Here is a 22,838-nt window from a genome sequence, read left to right on the forward strand (position 1 = left end):
CATCTCAACCTATACTTTTCATCAACCATAGAGGTAAGTAACAAACAAAATTATATGTTTAATAATAGATGAAAAAACTTAAGAAAAAGAGAATAATAAGTTTAAAAATACTTTAAAAATTATAAAGATGATATAGATATCATCTTAGACGGAACAAAAAAATAATCTTGTCAAATATGAAACCCTACTGCATAAAAAAAATATTGATAAGGATAAATTAGAAAAAAATTTAAGAAAAAGAGAATAATAAGTTTAAAATTATTTTAAAAATTATAAACATATCATCTTAGACGAAAAAAAATAATCTTGTCAAATATGAAACCCTAATGAAGAAAAAAAAATAAGAAAAAAAGAATTGTAAGGTTAAAAATGATAGACATACCATATAGAAGAGAAAAAAAATGAAATTATAAGTTTAATGAAAATAAAAACTGATTTATAACTCCCTCCCTATTGCTTTTTGTAGGAATAAAAAAATCAAAAAATATCATCAACAATGTCTTCATCATCAAGTGATGAAGCAGATGAAGTTTTTGATGAATTCGTCGATGAAGTTGTTGATAATTTCATCGACACAGTAATTGATGGTCACCCCAACAAGTCCAAAAGACGGGCTTATATCGAAAGAGCTCGGGAACAAGGACACAATCAGCTGGGGAACGATTATTTCAATGATAATCCTACATACCCACCGGAAATGTTTAGGAGGCGTTTTCGAATGAACAAATCATTGTTCCTTCGCATTGTGGAACGTATAAGTAATGAAGTTCCATACTTTCAGCAAAGAAGAGATGCTGCCAGAAGGAACGGGCTATCTCCACTTCAAAAGTGTACGGCAGCGATACGTATGCTCGCATATGGTCAGTCAGGAGATACATATGACGAATATCTCCGACTTGGTGATAGTACAACACGTTTATGTTTGGCAAATTTCACTGATGCAATAATGCTATTGTTTGGAGATGAATACCTACGAAGCCCTACAGCCGAGGATCTTCAACGATTAATCGATGTTGGAGAGGTACGGGGGTTTCCGGGAATGATAGGCAGCATCGACTGTATGCATTGGGAGTGGAAAAACTGCCCAACGGCTTGGAAAGGTCAGTTCACACGGGGTTCAGGAAAGCCGACAATTGTCTTAGAAGCCGTGGCATCACAAGATCTTTGGATATGACACGCATTTTTTGGCTTACCAGGTACACTCAACGATATCAATGTTCTTGATCGGTCACCTGTTTTTGATGACATCTTACATGGTCGAGCGCCTAAAGTTAAGTTCAAGGTCAACAACCACACTTATCGTATGGCCTACTATCTTACTGACGGAATTGATCCAAACTGGTCAACATTTATCCAATCCATCCCACTTTCTCAAGGTCCTAAAGTCGAGAAATTTGCACAAAAGCAAGAATCCGCCAGAAAAGATGTCGAACGGGCTTTTGGAGTATTACAGTCGAGGTTTGCAATTGTTAAAAACCCAGCTCTACAATGGGACAAGGAAAAGATAGGTAAGATAATGAGAACTTGTGTCATATTGTACAATATGATAGTAGAGAACGAACGACACAGATACGCTCAAATAAATACTTCTGAGTTCGAATCAAGAGAGTCAAGCAGAAGTTCAAAGGTGACAAGCAGAGAAAGTATTCAAGCTGGTGATATGTTAGGCATGCGCAGAGAAGTTCGAGATCAAGAGAAGCATGCTCGTTTGAAAGCTGATTTAATGGAAAATATTTGGCAAAAGTTTGGTGATGAAGATGAATAAGCTTTGTATATTTTTCAATTTTTTAATTTATGTAATCTACTCTTTTAATGTATTGAATAAATAGTTTTCACAAATTTAATAATAATTTTAATATTTTATTCATGTATTCTGAATAATTTGAATTTTAAAAAAAAAATATTATTATTTTAGTCTTATGAACTCTTTCTTCTGCTTCAGATTCACTAATGCAGAAAAAGACAAATACAGGTTCATAATTATTTATGCACCCACCAAAAAATATTAAAAAAAATCATGTGAACCCCAAAAGGGTTCATCAATGCTCATGCTCTTAAATAATGTAGGTTGTCGTAATCACATTATATATAACAAACATAACCAATAATTTTATCAGAGATAGATTCTGTAAGAAACCTGGCAGAGAAGCTCGTGAACTGAAGAGAAGAAAAGAAGTGACATTGAGTCGGTGATTCTTTCCGATCGAATTGCGATCATCTTTTTTTATATTTCTAGCAAGATGCCAGAACGTGCTAAAGCTTTGGTAAGAAAATTAAATTAATCCTTTTATATATATATATATATATATATATCATTGGTATTGTGTTTCTCTGAGCTAAAACAAGGGTTTTATCTGTCTCCAAAAGAATATGCACGTAGTGAAGCGCGATGGATGGGTGGAAACTCTTCACTTGGATAAGATTACTGCGCGACTTAAGAAACTTAGCTATGGGCTTAGCAGTTACCGCTGTGACATTCTCCTGGTAGCTCGTGAAGTTTATGCCCGTGTCTATGACGGAATCACCACGAGTCAAGTTGACGAGTTGGCTGCTGAGACTGCTGCTTCCATGGCTTGTAACCATCCTGATTATGCCTCCGTATATATATATATATATATATATATATATAAATTCTAGTCATTCCTTAAGACAGTTATAATTCTTGCCCTGATACATGCATAATAATTGTAATGTTTTTTTTCTTCTTGTTTTGTCTTTTTATTTTCAGCTGGCTGCAAGGATTGCTGTCTCAAATCTCCAGAAGAACACACAGAAATCATTTTCTGAGACGTAAGTGTCCAGCTTTTGAATTTTATTTTTATTTTATTTTTGTTTGGGTTTAGGGTGTATCATTTTTTTTGATAATGTTTAGGGTGTATCATTGATTTGAGTTTTTATGTTTTTTCAGGGTTGCGTACATGTACAATTATGTCAATGAGGGATCGGGACTGAATGCTTCTCTAATAGCTGAGAATGTATTTTCGATAGTTTCGGAGGTACACACTAATAAGCTCTCTCGTCTGTGTAAGGGGTCGGTCGATAGAATGTATTTATTTTATCTTGTATAATATTACTGAATTGTTCTTTCCTTTCAATCTCTCAGAATGCTAAACGTCTGGACAGGGAGATGGTATATGATCGTGATTTTGAATATGATTACTTTGAATTTAAGACGCTTGAGAGATTGTACCTCTTGAAAGTCCAAGGGAAAGTCGTTGAAAGGCCTCAGCACATGTTGATGAGGGTTGCTGTTGGCATCCATCTGGGAGATATTGATTCTGCAATCAAAACTTACCATTTGATGTCTAAGAGATTGTTCACTCATGCATCTCCTGCTCTCTTAAACGCAGGCTCGCCAAGGCCTCAAGTAATTAAATAACTATATAGAGCTTTATTGTATTAGACACAAAGTGTCCTACATCGGATGTTGGAAGGGATCTTTAGTAACATATAAGATAGATGGGCCACTCCACTTATCACCGATTGGTTTTAGGTTGGAAGCCCATCTAGCTTAACATGGTATAGCCCATCTAGCTTAACATGGTATCAGAGCCCGATCCACGCAGTCCAACCCGATCCACATCGATCTGGCCCAAAGTTGGCCCATCGATCCTTGCCCGAGCATTCCGAGATTGACGCTCAAAGAGCCATCATCTCGAGGGGGCGTATTAGACACAATTTTTTAGCTCATCTTCTTCTAATTGAATTGTGCAGTTGAGCAGCTGCTTTCTTACCTGCATGAAAGATGATAGCATCGAGGGCATATACGATACAGTCAAAGAGTGTGCTGTTCTACGCAAGTCTGCAGGCAGTATCGGTGTTTCTGTTCATAACATCCGTGGCACAAAGGGAATCTCTTATGGTATTGGTAAAATGCTGGATGTTTTCAAAGCTACTACTCGTTTTCTTGATCAAGGAGGAGGTAAAAGAGGAATTTGTACATCTTTAGCTTTCCTACTGTTGTAGTGAGTCATCTTAAGTCTTATCTCTCATGTATATTGTTTGCACTAGGTGAAGGAGGAGGCGTTACAGTATACCTGGAGCCATGGCATGCTGATATCTCTGAGTTTCTAGATCATCTTTGGAAGAGCCACGGAAAGGTACCAAGATATTTGTTGACCATGTTATCCTCAGATGTGGTTTGCCTGCTAACAACGTCCATATACAATTTTTTTTCAATGGCAGGAGAAGCACAGGGCTAGAGACTTGTTTTATGCTCTCTGGGTTCCTGATCTTTTCATGGAGAGAGCCCTTGGGGATGAGCAGTGGTCACTGTTTTGTCCTAATGAAGCTCCAGGTTTAGCAGATTGCTGGGGACCGGAATTTGAGAGACTGTACACAAAGTATGAAAGAGAGTTGAGTCCCCCCTGTTTCATTTGCTATCTTATGTAACATGATTTCTTATTGTTTTTTTTTTTTGAATTGAATGTTAAATTTAACTCAAAAAAAAAAAATTTTACATCAATTGTTTTCGATGGTTTTAAGAAAGACAACCAATCTACTAATAATAGCAATCTCAATTAATTCAAAAGGTTGTGAATTCCACTTATGTTGAAAGGTTATGTCTTTTCAACAATTAAAAGTTGTGTCTTTTTATTTAAAAATAATTATTTATATTTAAAGAATGTGACTATTTATATTGAAAAGTTGTGACTTTTCATATAAGTATTATTACAAAAAGACACAACCTTTTAATTCAAAAGATGTGACTCTTCAAACAAAATTTTGAAAATTTATAAATAGTCCAATGTCCATGCCTTCTCAAAGCATAATTTTCACTAATCAAATAAAATGGTGAAGAAAAACAAACAATTAATAATAGCAAACTCAAACAATGTTGAAAAATTGTGTGTTTTATAAGAATTTTATTTCTTGTTAAAAATTGTGTATTTTCATTATATATTAAGATATGTCCTTTTATTATTTGTTTGAAGAGTTGTGTATTAGTTAGTATTTAAATTAAAAATATGTAATTATTTAAATGAAAAAAATGTGACTATTCATATATGTATCATTTCAAAATAACTACCTTTAAATTGAAAAGATGCGACTATTTAAATTAAAAAATTGTGACTATTCATATAAGTATCATTTCAAAATAACCACTTTTAAACTGGAAAAATGTTACTATTCATCTATATGAAAGTTGCATCTCTTAATTTTTATATGAAAAGTTGTATTTATTAGTATTGAGATGAAAAATTATGTCTTTTCGTTTTTATTTTGCTCATATCTATTTATTAATATTTCATAAATATTTGCAATTTTTTTATTTGTAAAAATCAGTGTATTGATTAATGTGAAAATTTGAATCTCTTAAGTTTTATACGTAAAAGTTGTATCGCTTAAATGTTTTACATGAAAAACCCAAACAATGTTGAAAAGTTGTGTATTTTTATAAAATTTTATTTCTTGTTAAAGTTGTGTATTTTCGTTATTTGTTTCAAGAGTTGTGCATTAGTTAGAATTTAATTGTAAAATATGTAATTATTCAAATGAAAAGTTGTGACTATTCATACTTCTATCATTTCAAAATAATTACATTTAAAATTGAAAAGATGTGACTATTTAAATTGAAAAGTTGTGACTATTCATAAAAGTATCATTTCAAAATAACCACCTTTAAATTGAAAGATGTGACTATTCATATATATGAATAAAGTAAAAACAAAAAGACATAAATTTTCATTTCAATACTAATAAAAATAACTTTTCATAAAAAAAAAACTTAAGAGATACAATTTTCATATTAACAATGATTAAAAATGATAAATATTTACGTGGTGTCATCAACGAAGAGGTACAAATGTGTTGTGATTTAAGAGATATGAACGCATCATAATCTAAAAGGTATTGAGCGTGTTGTGATCCAAGAGGTACAAACATATCATGATCCAAGGAGTATGAATGTTTTGTGACTGAAAGGATGTGAATGTATTTTGACCGAAAATATACAAAAAGGTCGTGAACGAAAGGCTGCCAATGATCATAAACTAAAAAGTGTGAATGGATCTTGACCGGAAGGATGTGAAATTAATCTTGACTGAAAGGGTAGGAACAGATCTTGACCGTGACCAAAAGGGTGCAAATGGGTTATGACCGAAAGGGTGCAAATGATCGTAACCGAAAGGTTGCGAATGGATCGTGACCGAAAAATTGCAAACAGTTCGTGACCAAAGGGTGCAAATGGTCGTGATCGAAAGGTTGTGAATGGGTTACGACCGAAAAAGTGTAAACGGGTCATGACCAAAAAAAGGTGTGAACGAATCGTAACCAAATGGGTGTGAACGATTTGTTACCGAAAGAGTGTGAATGGATCTTGACTAAAAGAGTGTGAACGAGTCGTAACCAAAGGTGTGTCACTGTCAATGGATCATGACCAAAGAGGTAAGAATGGATCGTTACTGAAAATGTGTGAACGAAACATCACCGAGAGAATGGTAAAGGTCAACCATGATGTTGGTGATATAAGAGTATGATCTTTTTTGGCCAACATTAAAAGTCTATTTAAAACAACTACAAATATTAATGAAGTATTAATATATAGATGAGTAAAGCAAAAACAAAAAAGACATAAATTTTCATCTCAATACTAATAAATACAAAAAAAATTCATATAAGATAACTTAAAATATTAACACTGATTAAAAAATATATATATTTATATAGTGTCATCAAAAGAGATGTATAAATGTGTTGTAATCTAAGAGATATGAACGCGTCATAATCTAAAATGTACGAACATGCTATGATCCAAGAGGTACAAACGTATCATGATCCAAAGGGTGTGAAAGTGTTGAGACTGAAAGGGTGTAAATATATTATGACCAAAAATGTACAAAAGGATCGTGACCGAAAGACTGTGAACTGTCATAAACGAAAGGGTGCAAACGGTTCTTGACCGAAAGGATGTGAAGTTAATCATGACCGAAAGGATGCGAATGGATCTTGACCATGACAAAAAGGGTACAAATGAGTTATGACCGAAAGCGTGCAAATGGGTTATGATCGAAAGGGTGCAAATGGTAGTGTTTGAAAGATTGCAAATGGCCGTGACCGAAAGGTTGCAAACGGGTCGTGACCAAAAATTACAAATGGGTCGTGACCAAAGGGTGCAAATGGTCGTGACCGAAAGATTGCGAATGGGTAGTGAAAAAAAGTGCAAACATGTCGTGACTAAAAAGAGTAAACGGATCGTAACCGTATGAGTGTTAACGGATCGTAACTGAAAGAACGTGAATGGATCGTGAATGAAAGGGTGCAAACGAGTCGTATCCAAATTAAAGGAGTGCCAATGAATTATGACCGAAGAGGTAAGAATGGATCGTGACTGAAAAAGTGCGAACGAGACATCACTGAGAGAATGTTAAAGGTCAACCATGGTGCTGGTGATATAAGAGTATGACCTTTTCTCGAAAACATAAAAAGTCTATCCAAATTAGAATATACCATTTTTATTAATATTTCTTAGATTTTGCATGTTTTTACCCATCCGAAAACTTTTTTGTCTTATGGTTAACCATGGTGCAAGTGATATAAGAGTATGACCTTTTCTCGACAACATAGAAAGTCTATCCAAATTAGAATATGTCATTTTCTTAATATTTTTTAGATTTTGGCTGTTTTTACCCATCCAGAAACTTTTTTGTCTTATGGATCTCAATTTCAATTTACACCATTTCGTTCACGCCATTTACACTTTTTTGGTCATGACACATTCATATCTTCGGTCAAGTCACATTCGTCCACCCCTTGGAACAAGTTCATACCTCTTGAATGACATCATGTTTGTATCCTTTAGTTTAGGACGTGTTCGTACGTCTTAGGTTATGAGTCGTTCGTACTTTTTCGTTTATGACACAACCGTCTAACGTAAACGATACATTTTTTTTATTTAAAAAGATTTTTTGTTTAATAAGAGATTTTATTTATTTATTATAAATTGATATAATTTAAAATTTTAGAGTAAATTACCTAAAATAATAAAAAAATGTATAATTTTATTAGTATTGATGTATTTGTATTTTAGTTGTAATTTAAAATTATAGAATATATATTTTTTAATATTATGTATAAATAAATATAAACACATATATTCTACGTTTTGACATGAGATTTTTTTTTGAAACTAAAATTATTTTTTTATATAATATATAAATTATAATATGATATATTTATTTATAAAAAATGAGTTCCCACGCGATATCGCGTGGGTTCCTTACCTAGTTTAAATAAAAACTCAACTATCTTCTTCTATACTTCAAAATCTCATTTCAACCTCCAAAGCCTCCATGATTCAACTACTCTATGGTACCGAACCAAAATCTCATCCCTTCTTCATACTTCTTATCCCCTCTTCTTCGAATCACCGTGAAGATATTTCTCATGTTTTTATCCAATCTTCGTATCATTACTTGAGCTGGAGTTGGAGTCTCTCCATGTCTTCTTCTGTTCCTCTTCCTCCAGATCATATGTACCGCTGACTGTAACATATATCTCAACTGTAACATATATCTCTCACGATTTCTTATTGTTATCTCAATACCATAACAGTTATGTTTGTCCATGTCTTTTAGGGAAAGGCAAAGAAGGTCGTTAAGGCGCAGGAGCTTTGGAATGAAATCGTGACATGCCAGCTAGAAACAGGAATGCCATACATGCTTTTCAAGGTAAGTAACATATATATATATATATATATGATTCTGTACATATATATGTTATTAGCCATAAATATAGCCAACTGGTTCTTAATGTTTCTATTTTAGGACTCATGCAACAGAAAAAGCAATCAGCAAAATCTTGGTACCATAAACTCCTCCTCCGGCTTATGCAGTGGAGTTATTCAATACAGCAGTCCAACAGAAACAGCTGTGTGCAATCTTGCATCCATTGTTTTGCCCAGATTTGTTAGGGATAAAGTGAGTTATAAGAAAATTGTTTTTTTGCGGGTTCTCTAAGTTTCCTTTTTATTATTACGCTCTCTTACTAACATTCTTCTTGCTCACAACAGGATGTTCCAATGGACTCTCATCCCTCTGAGCTTGCCGGCAGCCTAGGCTCAAAGAATCGTTACTTTGATTTTCACAGCTTAGCCAAGGTCGGACAGATGCTAACACCTTCCTATTTGCTTCATTTGACCTTAAAATCAGATTCTCAACGGATCTTTCTGATGTGAATTTATCGTTGTTACTTTTGTGTGGCCAGGTAACTGCTAGTCATGTTACTAATGATCTCGATAGGATAATAGACGCAAATTACTATCCTCTAGAGAGTGCAAAAACTTCGAACATGCGTCATAGGCCTATTGGTATTGGTGTACAAGGTCTTGCAGACGTCTTTATCCTCCTTGGAATGCCATTTGATTCTCCGGAGGTAGACACTCCTCTGCCTGATGATCAACGTTTTTTGTTATATCTGTTCTGTTCCTAAGCACAGTTTTTAATTTGTTACTCAGGCCCTACAACTGAATACGGATATATTTGAAACCATATACTACCATGCTCTCAAAGCATCTTCAGAGCTTTCTGCAAGAGATGGCGCGTATGAGACATATAAAGGAAGTCCCATGAGCAAGGTATGTATGCATGTCATCCTGTAACTATTTTACTTAAACTTCATAATGATCTAATTGTGGGTAGCGTGTAGGGGATTCTTCAACCTGACATGTGGAATGTGACTCCATCAGACCGTTGGGACTGGGATTTTCTTAGGGATATGATATTAAAGAATGGAGTGAGGAACTCTCTTTTGGTATCATTGACTGGGAACAACAAAGGTTTGGAGCCTTGTGCATCAAACATCATCAATCACGGAGGGTCAAGGTTTGTATATTATTAAATCATTATGACATTGGTACATTTTTGTAACTGTTTTACTCATTTTGTCTGTGGCTTTTGTTCAGTGGTGAATTCACAATCGTGAATAGGCATCTTCTTCACGATTTAACTAATATGGGAATTTGGTCTCAGAGAATGAAAAAGGTTTTCACTAGTGAGAATGGTTCTATAGGAAATATCCCAGAGATACCTGATGATCTGAAAGCAATTTACAGGTATAATAATGCTTAATTTTTTTTGTCATATTGCTAAAGTCTGAGATTTCACTTCGTTCATCCTGAAATTCAATTCAGAACTGCTTGGGAAGTTAAAAAAAGAACTTTGGTCAAGATGGCTGCTGGTCGTGGAGGCTATGTAGATCAAAGTCAAAGCTTTAACATTCACTTGAATGAACCGAGCCGCCTCAATGTCACTGACTTGCACTTCTACACTTGGTTTCAGGTTTGATTTTTTAATTTAATTTCAAAATAGTAGTATATTGTCTTTCATTTTTTTCTTTTTATCTCACTGTGTTATTGTGAATTTGTACCAAGAGGGTTTAAAAGTCGGGATGCAGCACCTGCTATTACGTGCTACAAAGACACATGGGCTTTCGCTTACCTAGTCTGTCGGTGTTAAATATTTGGTTACATTTTCCCGAAAGTTTTTTATTATATTTTTAGGATCGGAGCGGGCTACGCCCCGTTTTTTTTTGTTTTAGTTTAAATCAAAATTATATATTTTATATGTTATCTTGATATATATAAATATTATAATTTATTGTAAAAATATAAGTAGCTACATAATTATAAAATTTTCTGTCTTCCAAATTTCAAAATTTTAATATCCAAATTTTTTGATATTTTTGTTATTGGAAATTTTGTATAAGGTGATGAGCAAAATGAAAAAAAAAATTGATTAAATTTTAGCTATATGTTTGATTGATTGGATTGTAGAAATGTTTCATTTCACTTAAATTTTTTATTGTTTTTATTTCCAATTATTCTCTTATTAATTCTTTTTATCTCACTGTGCTATTGTGAATTTGTACCAATAGGGTTTAAAAGTCGGGATGCAGCACCTGCTATTACGTGCTACAAAGACACATGGGCTTTCGCTTACCTAGTCTGTCGGTGTTAAATATTTGGTTACATTTTCCCGAAAGTTTTTTTATTATATTTTTAGGATCGGAGCGGGCTACGCCCCGTTTTTTTTGTTTTAGTTTAAATCAAAATTATATATTTTATATGTTATCTTGATATATATAAATATTATAATTTATTGTAAAAATATAAGTAGCTACATAATTATAAAATTTTATGTCTTACAAATTTCAAAATTTTAATATCCAATTTTTTTGATATTTTTGTTATTGGAAATTTTGTATAAGGTGATGAGCAAAATGAAAAAAAAAAAATTGATTAAATTTTAGCTATATGTTTGATTGATTGGATTGTAGAAATGTTTCATTTCACTTAGATTTTTTATTGTTTTCATTTCCAATTATTCTCTTAGTAATTTAATGGACCCCCCCCCCCCCCCCTCCCTTTTAAATCTACAACACTTTTAAAATATATTTTTTTCTTAAATCACTGGTTTAACATTAAAATACTTTTCAACATTAAAAAACTTTAAAATATGTCACTAAAATATAAAACTACAAACTACAAACTAAATTCTTACAACAAAAAGTTTCTGCACTTACAACTCAATTAATCAGATTCATGATTTAAATATTCGTTTATATTATTCATATAATTTTTGATGTAAATTTTTTGTTAAATGTACAACTAATTAAAGTTTTGTTTTTGTTTTAGAACCACTGTATTCACAACTTTCGCAGGTGCTTTTTCAATAATATGTTTTGATGTAGGCCATGTTCGTTTACGTGTCGCGCGACCTGCGACCTGCGACTAAGATTACGTTTGTTTACGTGTCGTGCGACTTGCGACTTGCGACTTGCGACTTGCGACCTGCGACTAAACATGCGACCTGCAACTAAAACTATGTTCGTTTACGTGTCGCGCGACCTGCGATCTGCGACCTGCGACCAGTCGCACGATCAAAATTTTCTTAATTTTTAGTCGCTGTTTTTTCGGGCGACTTAAATGGAAACCCGCGACTGGTCGCGCGATCAGTCGCGCGACATCAAAACGAACAACAACCTGCGACTTGCGACTTGCGACCTGCGACCTGCGACCTGCGACTTGCGACCTGCGACCAATCGCAGGTCGCATGTTACGCGACATCAAAACGAACAACAACCTGCGACCTGCGATCAGTCGCATGTCGCAGGTCGCAGGTCGCGCGACATGTAAACGAACACGGCCGTAATTGCACCATCTATACTTATACATATATATATATATATAGGTATATATAACCAATCTTGACAATGATCATAATCGTATTGTTATCTAAGAATTGATCGTTGATTAAAATAGTTATTACCAAATTAAACAATTTTTTTATTGTGTTATTTATTATATTATAGTTGTAACGTCACATGATAGTGCAAATTCATGATATGTAACTGAGGTTTTTTTCTTAGAACAAAACAACATAGACAACCAATATAAGCTATTTAAATATGTGTAGATTGAGGTTTCACTTAAGTTCATTGTTTTCACTTTCTTTCCCACGTCTTACCTTCGAAACAAATATGACTGACTATGTGGATGACAATCCCAGTGATCTATGGTTGTGCATAGATGGAAAGAGCTCATGCGGCTTAGACTTGTTCATGTGTATAAACCCACTTTAGAAGTTATATGATGTGATTACAGTTGTTTTAGAAGTAAGTGCAGATATAATTTTTTGCGCATCGTTAGAAGTTTGTTTACAGAAACTAAGATGCATTTGAATTTATGATCTTGGTGTTAGTTTCAGAATAATCTTTTATGTAAAAATAAACTACTACTATGCCGGAGTAAAAGCTACAACAGAGGACCTTACTGCTTTTCAATTAGTACTTATAAAAAGTTTTGTGAACTTTTCATTCTTTGGCCAACATTTATATATGTAGCATTCCCCCTTGTGTTTTCAATGCGTGCAGCTTTGCTGGTGCACAGAAACTCCATAATCTGTGAAACATTGAGGTAACGAACTGAGAATGAAATATTTTATAGATAAATACATCAGGAAAGCTAAATTTGAGTATGTTAGGACATAGGGGTTTACCTCTGGCACCGTTACATGTTTTATTTTGTGGACACCCCCATACTTTGCTGAGCTTGAGGAGCAATTGATGTCACTCCCACACAACCTGCAAATGAAAATAGTGTTTGAAAAAATGTGTGCGAGTAAAGTAATAAGGACATCTTATCATTCTAGGTTCTTATTCATGGAGGTAGCTCTGGCCCCTTTCATTGTCAAAGTAGAAAGGAGTCGCATAGGTTGGATTAAGGAATACTTAGATCCCTATGATGTTCAGATGAACAGTTTGTAGATGGGGTCTGTACCTTTGGCTTAATGCTTGTGGCAAGAATGACCTTAGGCTCCACATCCGCCTGCTCTAATTTCTAGTGGAGTAGGCTAGCTTGCCCGTCAAACACACAGAGACAAACCGTTGTATCCCTGCATAATTTTCTGCAATTGAAAGTTGTTCTTATGAGGCTAACTTTACCTATGATGGATGGCTGCAACTATAATAATGCTGTTTATTTGCTGTAATATATTCAATACGGCTTGCTAAGACCATGAGCTAACATATTTTTCTCAAATTATGAAAACAAATTTAGTCAGTTCAAGTTTAATTTGTTGGGTTTTGCAAGGTGGTGTATTGAATCTGAAATTTAAAGTGATTTGATTTTTGTGAGTTTTTAGATGATTTTAGGTGAAGATTATAATTTGGTGCGATTTTTGTTAAACAACTCTAGAATCTCATCTAAAACTATGAGATTTAGATTTTTATTTTTATACCTTATAGAAATCCCTCTCAAACACCCTTAAAAAATTTAAAGCACTCTAAAATCTCCAAGCTAATATATATATATTTATTTATTTTATTTTTAGCTCTAGATTTATTTTGAAAATGTAAAGCATGATTATTTTATAAAAAAGCTTTAGAAAAAAAATGATTGTTATAGAACCTTTACGGCTCTTTCAAATCAACCTCGGTCTATTAACTTCACTTCTCACTTCAAAGTCTAGAGAATATTATGAGCATATTCAAATACAATATTAGTTTACAACTCCCAAAATAAAAAAAATTACATAAACATAAATCTCCAATCTTTTTTTAAAAGATTATCTTGTAATTTATATTTTAGCATATACCAGTGTATCTATCTATACTATACTATTAAAACTAAAATACACTTATAAATTAATCCTTAGCTTTTCAATTTAGTTACATCTCAAAGTCACTGAAATAATAAATTTACTTATCTTTTAGGATTCTTGTCTTTTAGAGTTTAATGAATGCATTTTCTTAAAATAAAGTACAACAAATTATGTACTATTTCTTTTTAACGCTGATTTATTCTGATATTACAATTATGATATGAGAAAGATTACATAGACGATTCGATAACCGACAATACTACCTGCTTTTTGAGAACCTACACCTAACTGCATTACTTGAGCTGTCCTATGAAGATCCACGCCTCACTAGATTTACTTGCACCATGTTGAAGATCTCTTGTAAGCATTTCTTCTGTAGTCTGCATGATTGTTAAATAAATCGCTCTTTTCGGGACTTGAAACCTGAATTTCCTATAATCTGCAAGAAATTGCATAGTCTGGGATTCGAACCCCATACCTGGATGTGGAAGCCTTTAAACCTTGACCAGTAGGCAACGGTGTTTCTTCTTATTTAAAGAATAATTCCTATAATCAAGCTAAACAATAAATTACACTTAATCAATACCAAAAATGTAACAAGATGTTCAATGTTGTGGGCTGGTTATTTTTCATTTTGGTATATTAACTATGTCTAAAAAAACATGGAAAGTGTTATAAAAAAAAGATAATATAAAACACACAAAATTGTAAATAATATATATTCAATTTTTGATTGTATAACTCAAATATAACCATCGACAACAATTTTATTTTACCAAAATATTTGATCCATAAAAAATATATTTACACGAAGACACGAGTTATATTTTAAAAATATGGGTGCAACAGTGGATAGATCAAAAAATAAAATAAAATTATTCACTATGAATTATAATTTATGGGTTTAGAAATATATTAAAAAAATATTTAATACATATAAATTTTATAAGTATATATTACCATTTATATAAGATAAATATTTTTTTAAACGTAAAAAAGAATAGCCGAGCGGATGCGCAGATCAAGTTCTAGTATGCAATAAAAACTCTATAAATTAATAAATATAATAAATTAATAAATTTTGTATGACCAATTCAAATATGATGCAAAATTATAAGATCGTAATTTTTTAGAACATACTGTACAAATATATAGTTTCATTAAAATTAAAATTAATAATTTATATATAAAAAGTTTATATAAGTGTAAATAATAATTTGTATTATTTGTTTTATATTCACAGTAGATTTTATTTCTTTTTCGTAAGAGTTCACAAAAGCTTTATCTCACACCGTTGATCTTTTAAGCAAGTTTTTAATTTTAGTACATCTTTAGGCTGGTTTACATGCAGTGTTGGGCCGGACAATTGATGGCCCAGAAACAAAAAGAAAAAGGAAATTTGGCCCATTATCGTTTTGGAGTGTTTAAAAAATACAAGGACAATAATCGAACTCGGCACCTGGAAGTATGAGAAGACGGATTGTAGACAGTAGAGCGAAAGACTATTTTCTATTGGGAAACTTTTACGTATTCTTGGTAACAATATCCCTTTCGATTGGAAAAAGCACCATGTAGTATCTTGAATGTGATTGATTGTTCACCAATTATTTGAAAACTGCATTATCTTTATCAATTTTTATAGACGAGACCCTGATGAACTGTCTACTTCAATGGTCCCAGTGGGATAAACTTGTCAAAAAACACATTTTCATAACAAAAGAGAAACATAGGTGTTTGATTACAGATAAAAGTTCCAATTTCAAATATTCCTTTGAAAACTATATACAACAAAGCTCCGCACACCTAATCTCTAAGACAAATCATCCTAGTTGTAGCCGACTTCATCAGTGTTGCTGCGTACACGAGTAAAACTGCCTGGCCTGTACAGAACCTTCTGATCTCCACGCACCACGCCACTCATATCGAGAACTTGACAAGACTCCTCCTCCTCCTTTTTTGCAACTGCATCGGATTGGTTCTGGATACTGGGACTCACAGTGGGTTGCGTCGTCAAAGGAAGTAACGGGATATCCTCAGTAACGGGTTCAGGTTTCTCGATCAGAGCCAAGATGATGTCACGATTCGACCTCATGTACGTCTTGAGCAAACAAAACGAGAAACACGTAGAGTGAATGAACTTTTTATAGGGATGACCTCTTGGTGACGTAGCCGTCGCATATCGCGATGGCATCTTCCACGTCATATAGCAGGTCAACTATGACCAAGAAGAGGAAGAAAGTGATGGATGCGTACATCAGATGGCGATCGTTGTGAATCTTTACAGTCGATCCAAGCCACTCAAATGCACAATAGGAGGGCATCATACGGTATAGACTGACACCATCGGTTCTGAAATAGCTGGAGCATCTCCTTCGGCCTCAACGTTCTTGGTAGCGGTAACATAAGAGAGACTGGACAAGGATACAGCATCTCCACATCCATGCAACGCTAGTATCTAACGAGGATATATACTCTGAGCTGTTGAAGAGAAAGAACGTCGCCAGAATCATACCAGCCCCGAACAAGCGTCATAGGTCGAACCATAGAGTTGCAGAGGAGCGACACACGTAGGGCGATATTGGTGATCAAGAACCAGAGACCGTTTCGGATTCCCAAGACTAACCACGAGAGCGCGTTGAAGACGAGGGAGATGAGCCACGAGAGAGCGTTGAAGACGGCCGAGATGAACCACGAGCCATCGCCATGGCTTGAAATCGAATATTCGCGAGTGTCACATCCCGGTTCTTCCAAACCGGAATGGTTTTGTTTTTCTTGATTATTAACTTGATTTATACCAAAGCCCATTAGTTTTTATCTTTCTTTTCTGGTCCTTGTAGTAAACCTTAAGATTTCCTCTTCTTTTCCTATAAAAATGAGCCTCCTCCTTCTCTTATCTCCCATTAGAAATCAGAGTGAAGCCTTGCAGAGTTCCAGAGAGATCTGAAAACCCTAGCCGTCAAGGTTTCTCTTTTCTCCTCTCTCGTTCTCTCTCGCTTGCGTCTCTCTCTCTCTCTCTCTCTCTCTCCTTGGTGTTCGCCGTTTGCTGAAGGCTGGAGCCAAGCCGTTGGAGATCCCCGATGAACCGATCCAATTCTATGTCCAGATCTCTCCTTGTCTTCTTTCTAGATCTTATCGCTGGTGAGGTAAGGAACCCTAGTTCTCGTTTCCTCCATCTCTTTGTTCTCTTTTATCTTGGATCTCTCATCCCGGATTCTTTGGTGGTAGCACCAGTCCTTTTTGTTGTAGATCTGGTTCGTGAAAAGCCATAAGCTTCAGATCTGGTTCTACTCTCTTTTCCATTCTCAGATCTAAGGTCAAGGTGAGGGCTTGTTGCAATCTCTATCTCCTTCTATTATTATCTCATCATGGTAGAAGTGTCTAGGTTGATCATTCATCCTTATTTGTTACTTTCTATAGATCTACTAATATAAATGACTATACATATGATATATATAAATATCTTGATGCTTGATGTGTGAAAAACATAGATCTATTGCTAAGGTTGTTAAAATATGGTTGAATGATGTTTGAGGATTGAATGTGATGATTGTATTGATTGGGGTTATTATTATAAGAGGATGATATCTTTATAATTGGGAGATGTAAATGAGTAAGAGAAAGGCTTTAAGGCCTATGTGTGCCGGTGTAACGTGGTGGAATGACATATATGTATGTTTCGGGCGTTACATCGTTTCTTATTGGGTTATGTGGCAATCATTTGAGTTGGCATGATTCATCGCCGAAGCGGGCATGCGGCGTGCCTGTAAATGAAGTAACATAGAAGTGTGATGTCGTGGAGACAACGTGGAACGTATGAACATGGTGGCGGATCAAGCGAGAACCAATGTCGGTAACTTGATTGCGTGAAGGCGTGAGACAGCGTGATGTCCTGGAGACAACGCAACATGAAAGTTCTCGCGCGACAACATGAGGAACGCGGGTACTGATTTAGGTGGTGTGGTCTCATTGTTGGCACCGCCGGGGTTTATCCTCATTTCTTGTTGATTGCTTTTGCCTTATTGGATGTTTAAGTTAGATACTTATGCTATGTTGTGTGATGATTATTGGTGATTGATTTCGAAGCTCCTAGAGCTTCGCTCACTAAGCTTTTGTCGAAATGCTCACCCCTCCTTCTTCCCTTTTCATTTCAGGTTCGGCTCATATTAGTGGGTTTTTGTCAAAGACATCCTGGGATCCTAAAGACACATTGTTTCGGCCTTGTGGCTGGAGACAAGTGTCATGATATCGCTGACCATTTCCGCTATGCTGGGTCGGGGTGTCACAGCGAGAGCTCTTGAAAGGTTGAATCTTGGAGCTTGTATCTTCGAAAGAGTTAGTTAGTTAATCTTCCTGGATTATGTTAATTAATAACACTCTTATTTATAGAGTGCCAGAGTTTTTCCGCCAGTGAACTTAAGCCACGTCATCATCTCTTTCGTTTGAGAAAATTCTCAGATGCTCTTAATTTACGTGGGACTTAAAAAAGGTTTTAATAACTAAAGAGATATAATGAAACTAAAGAGATATAATGAAACAGGCCAACTGGCCTGTTTTGATCAAAAAAAAAAAACTAAAGAGATATAATGAAACAGGCCAACTGGCCCATCTTCATAGAAGCGTTCGTATCAGAGTTTCAGCTGTTTCATTTTTTTTTTCAACAGTTTCATAATCACTCACATGTCAGTTAACTTTTTCTTGTTCATTCTTTTTAAAATAATATATATATATATATATTTCATCTACCTTAAATAAAATGGACACATGGAAAAAGTACACCTCCAATGTATCGGGGATATAGAGAAATCTAGGTTATATCATTTTCGGAGTTTTACGTTGTTGTGCAACTCATTACAAAGAGAGTAGAAAAATAGGATATAAACTCTAGCTACTAAGAACAATAAACATACTAGAGGACAAAGAGTAAAGGTTGAGGGAGAGAACCCTAAACAGCTTTGGAGTGATCTTGCTTGAGCTGGTGACTGCAAAAGAGCCAACGGGTCCAGACTTTAAAGAGAGTGAAGGAGGGAACTTGGTTAGTTGGGTTGTTCAGAAGATTAACAAAGGGTAAGCTGTGGATGTTCTTGGTCCTCTTGTTCTAACAGAGTCTTTCAAACAGACTATGCTTCTTGTGCTTCAGATTGCTGTTCACTGTATTGCTGCGGCGCTTGCCAGTCGTCCGAGTATGTTAGATGTCCTGAAGTCTCTCAAGGAGATATAGGTAGACTTTATGTTTCCTTGTTGTATAAGTAACTACATCATGTGTGATGATGATGCTAATGTTAACCTTGTTAAGTTTATAAAATCATCGAACTGACAGAAATGCCTCTCTGCTTTCACAACTACAGTATAACCTTTTTAAATTAATATTCTATAAATTAATATACACTAAAAATATCTATAAAATTTTATAGTCTCAAATCGAATTTTTGGTTCAATTAGTATATCGATAAATTAATATCTCTATAAATTAATAAAAATTATAGTTTTGGTGTAGTTCCAACATTATTAATTTATAGAAGTTTCACTGTATATATCATTGAGATAAAGAAAATAACTTTGCAAGAGAAAATGAAAAGAAAACAAAAGTTGGAGTGTAGCTGTTTGATGTCAAGTCGATATCACGAAACACAGTTTGGTCAGTAAATAAACAGTAGTAATGAAAACAGAGGAGAGATCTTTTAGCCCAAACTTGTAGCTTTGTAATTAAAGTCACTCACACTTGTTTTATTATCTAGCTGTGATGAGTACACATACGAGTTTACAAAACTTGCTAAAACTCAAATACGCCAAAATGGATTCATATTACTCATTCTCTCTGGTGTAGATCTTCACCGTTGTCGTTTCAGTCGGCTGGGTTTACGTGTGTTACATGGGCCAGACCCACTTAACGTGAGACATCATGGGTCTTTAAATCCAGGCCATAGTTATAACAAAATCAAAGTGTATCTTCTATATTAAAAACAGAATTCACTACATCTATTCATTTTTTTTAAAAATTCACTACATCTATTCATTTGTGATTTTTTTTAAAAAATAGACCTAATGTACCTATTCCTACAAAGTCATGTTACATTTAATCTCTAATCTAATCATTTAAATTTTGGACCTACCAGAAATTTTTATTGGGCTATCAATAATTGAATTTAAACAATAGATAATCAATTAGATTTATAGATAATATAAATTAAATGGATATAATTTAATGTTGTAATATTATACCTCCATATGTTAAATATTTAAATATTTATCGATGTTAACTTTTAAAATTATAAAGATTTTTTAAAAATAACAAAAATCATATTATCTAAAAATGATTAATCTTTGTTACGTTAAACCAATGAAAACAAATTTTAAACTATATAGTTTATTTTAAAAATTAAACAAAAACTAAATGTTTGATTATTTACTCGATAATATAAATCTATGAAGCGAAAAGTTTAATTTTTAAAAAACTTTCTAAATTTGTAAATGTTACAATATCTTTGAATATGATAATAAAACAATATTTTACTAATTTTTATATATATAATTACGATTTTAATAATAAAATAATAATCCGAAAATATATATATAGAAGAAGATACAAATACATGTGAAGGTTTGAAACAATTTATTCAATGAAAAAATATACCGTAAACTTATTATATTTTAAAAATTGATAGACACATATATATATTATAATATATACCAATTTATAATTGAAAATAAAATATTTATATAAAAAATAAATGAAAACAAAAAATCTGCGCGGTTGCGCGGATCGAGATCTAGTTAAATACTTAAGATTTAATTGTTTCTTGCTAGATGAATAAAATTATGTAGAGATTACGGGACTATATAGTACTCCCTCTGTATCAGTTTAACTGGTGTTTAAGAATTTTGATTTTATTTCAAAATAAGTGATGTTCTCACAATTCTAGGTAAAATTTAATGTCATTTGAAAGTTTAGATCAATTATAAAATATTACATCTTTTTCTTATTGGTTGAATTAGTTTTATTTAATGATATTTTATGTAACCAAAATCAATTACATAAAAATTTGTATTTTCTTAATATTTGTGCAAAAATTTTAAACACCTTTTAAAATGATACAAAGGGAGTATACGAGACCGCATGGAGTTATGGACGATGTGATTAAATCAGTGCATTAAAAGCATTATTGTAAACACTACTTAATGATTATTATAGCATTCGTTTACACTTTAACTATGTCGGTTAGCTGTTTCCAAATTGATTTCTCTCCTCCATATTATAGTCTTTCAACTTCCACGGAAAAGTTGAATAGTAGTAGTAAATATTCGTCGCATTGTATACATGCATGCGTATGATTTTCACCGTGTTTGATGTGTCATGTGATTATGATATGACCCATATCATAAGGCGTGCAAGGAAAATTTTGCTACTATGCTTACTTGTGTAGAAAATTACAAAATCATTAAATAATTTTTGGGTAACTTTGGCATGTGACCAACGGAAGAATATAAGTACGCATTGCTACTTATGTTTGCAAGATACCCTAGTACCGTATGAATAGACTACTAGTCTTGAGTATTTTGAAAAATTAAAATTATTCATCTCATTATGTACATTAATACATGAATAAATGTTCAAAACTCGATTTATATCTGAAATATAGGGGTGTTCAATCCGGACATCAGTTCGGTTTCGGTTCGGTTTTTTCGGTTTTTCGGTATTTCGGTTAGTAAAATACAACTACCATTCTAAATCCATATTTACTTCGGTTCGGTTCGGTTTATATACTGCTGATTTTTGGTTTATTCGGTTTTATACCAAAACATAATTATTTAGTTTGAGATCGTATTATATAAATTTTAGAGTCATATTGTCATCGCAGTCATTTATTAAAAATATATTATATTTTCAAATAAAAGAACAAAAAATAAAAACGCTTATACCTTCAAATAAATAATCAAATCTAGAATTAAAATCAAAGCTCGAAATTTTGAAAATAAAAATAAAAAACAAAAGAGAAGTATGAAAGAAAATGTTTCTATTCTTCCATATTTAGTGTTCATCAAAATCATGCTTCGTCGAGTGAAACTCTGTTCGTTTATAAATAAGAAAAAAAGTGTGAAGAATTTTTTTCTAGTTATTACCTATCAAATTTATAATCTCCACTTCAATTTAATCAATGATAAAAGAAAACAAAATGATTAAAAGAAGAAGACTAAGAAAATAAAAATTCTCAGTTACGATGAATTGTTATTTAATTATTTTTAAGTGTTTTTCAAATTATGATTATTTATTACTCTAAAAATATGGTAATAATTATTAACAAAAGAATAACTTATATAACAAATATAATTTTCATGTGACGTTATAAAATATGTACATATGTATATATTTACATGTTTTTACTTTTGATCGGTTTTGTTCCGTTTATTCGGTTTAATCGGTTATAAACCAAACCATATCCAAATCCTACGGTTTTTATAAAATCATATCCATTCGGTTTATATGGTATATACCACAACCATACCATATTGTCTATTTCGGTTCGGTATGGTTCGGTTTTACCATATTGGAAATATAATGACAACTTCTAATTAAATATCATAGCTCTGGTAATCTTTGGTTTAAAGTAACATCAGATGACAGCCTAGTCTAAGTATCATTAATACACCACAAGATGGTCGGTTAGTGATGGTTGATAGCTTGATGCTATAACTGGAACCACCGGTTTGGAATTTATATGAGGACCGGTCAGGTTAGGTTGG

The 22,838-nt window shown here is 33.3% G+C and overlaps 2 protein-coding genes across 6 annotated transcripts; both read left to right on the forward strand.

Moving 5' to 3' along the window:
• The first annotated feature begins 496 nt into the window (after positions 1–496).
• LOC106448291 lies at positions 497–1,712 on the forward strand. The gene is made up of 3 exons (XM_048768196.1): positions 497–1,100; positions 1,272–1,508; positions 1,678–1,712. The coding sequence occupies exons 1-3, from the start codon at positions 497–499 to the stop codon at positions 1,710–1,712; spliced, it is 876 nt and encodes a 291-aa protein (XP_048624153.1).
• Positions 1,713–2,091: 379 nt separating this feature from the next.
• Positions 2,092–11,187, forward strand: LOC106448290 (ribonucleoside-diphosphate reductase large subunit). 5 transcript variants are annotated; one of them, XM_048767192.1, is made up of 15 exons: positions 2,092–2,264; positions 2,368–2,575; positions 2,729–2,790; positions 2,909–2,996; positions 3,104–3,367; positions 3,715–3,922; positions 4,012–4,100; positions 4,186–4,356; positions 8,577–8,669; positions 8,766–8,918; positions 9,011–9,372; positions 9,455–9,574; positions 9,639–10,051; positions 10,130–10,277; positions 10,372–11,187. In XM_048767192.1, the coding sequence occupies exons 2-11, from the start codon at positions 2,501–2,503 to the stop codon at positions 9,173–9,175; spliced, it is 1,368 nt and encodes a 455-aa protein (XP_048623149.1). In that variant the 5' UTR covers positions 2,092–2,264; positions 2,368–2,500; the 3' UTR covers positions 9,176–9,372; positions 9,455–9,574; positions 9,639–10,051; positions 10,130–10,277; positions 10,372–11,187. The 5 variants fall into 5 exon arrangements, with proteins under 5 accessions (XP_048623149.1, XP_048623147.1, XP_048623148.1 ...); XM_048767190.1 differs by having other exon boundaries at positions 9,646–10,051; XM_048767191.1 differs by having other exon boundaries at positions 9,646–10,051; positions 10,167–10,277.
• Positions 11,188–22,838: the final 11,651 nt, after the last annotated feature.

This window comes from Brassica napus, chromosome C9 (genome assembly GCF_020379485.1).
Source record: "Brassica napus cultivar Da-Ae chromosome C9, Da-Ae, whole genome shotgun sequence".
In the NCBI taxonomy this organism is placed as follows: Eukaryota; Viridiplantae; Streptophyta; class Magnoliopsida; order Brassicales; family Brassicaceae; genus Brassica; species Brassica napus.

Excerpts from the sequence above, each read along its gene's own strand:
- LOC106448291 (XM_048768196.1), top strand. The coding sequence starts at position 497 with ATGTCTTCATCATCAAGTGATGAAGCAGATGAAGTTTTTGATGAATTC. Across the intron at positions 1,101-1,271 it reads CTGCCCAACGGCTTGGAAAG|TTAAGTTCAAGGTCAACAAC; the intron begins GTCAGTTCACAC and ends GAGCGCCTAAAG. Across the intron at positions 1,509-1,677 it reads ATGGGACAAGGAAAAGATAG|AGAAGTTCGAGATCAAGAGA; the intron begins GTAAGATAATGA and ends AGGCATGCGCAG.
- LOC106448290 (XM_048767192.1), top strand. The coding sequence starts at position 2,501 with ATGCCCGTGTCTATGACGGAATCACCACGAGTCAAGTTGACGAGTTGG. Across the intron at positions 2,576-2,728 it reads GACTGCTGCTTCCATGGCTT|CTGGCTGCAAGGATTGCTGT; the intron begins GTAACCATCCTG and ends TTTTATTTTCAG. Across the intron at positions 2,997-3,103 it reads TATTTTCGATAGTTTCGGAG|AATGCTAAACGTCTGGACAG; the intron begins GTACACACTAAT and ends TCAATCTCTCAG.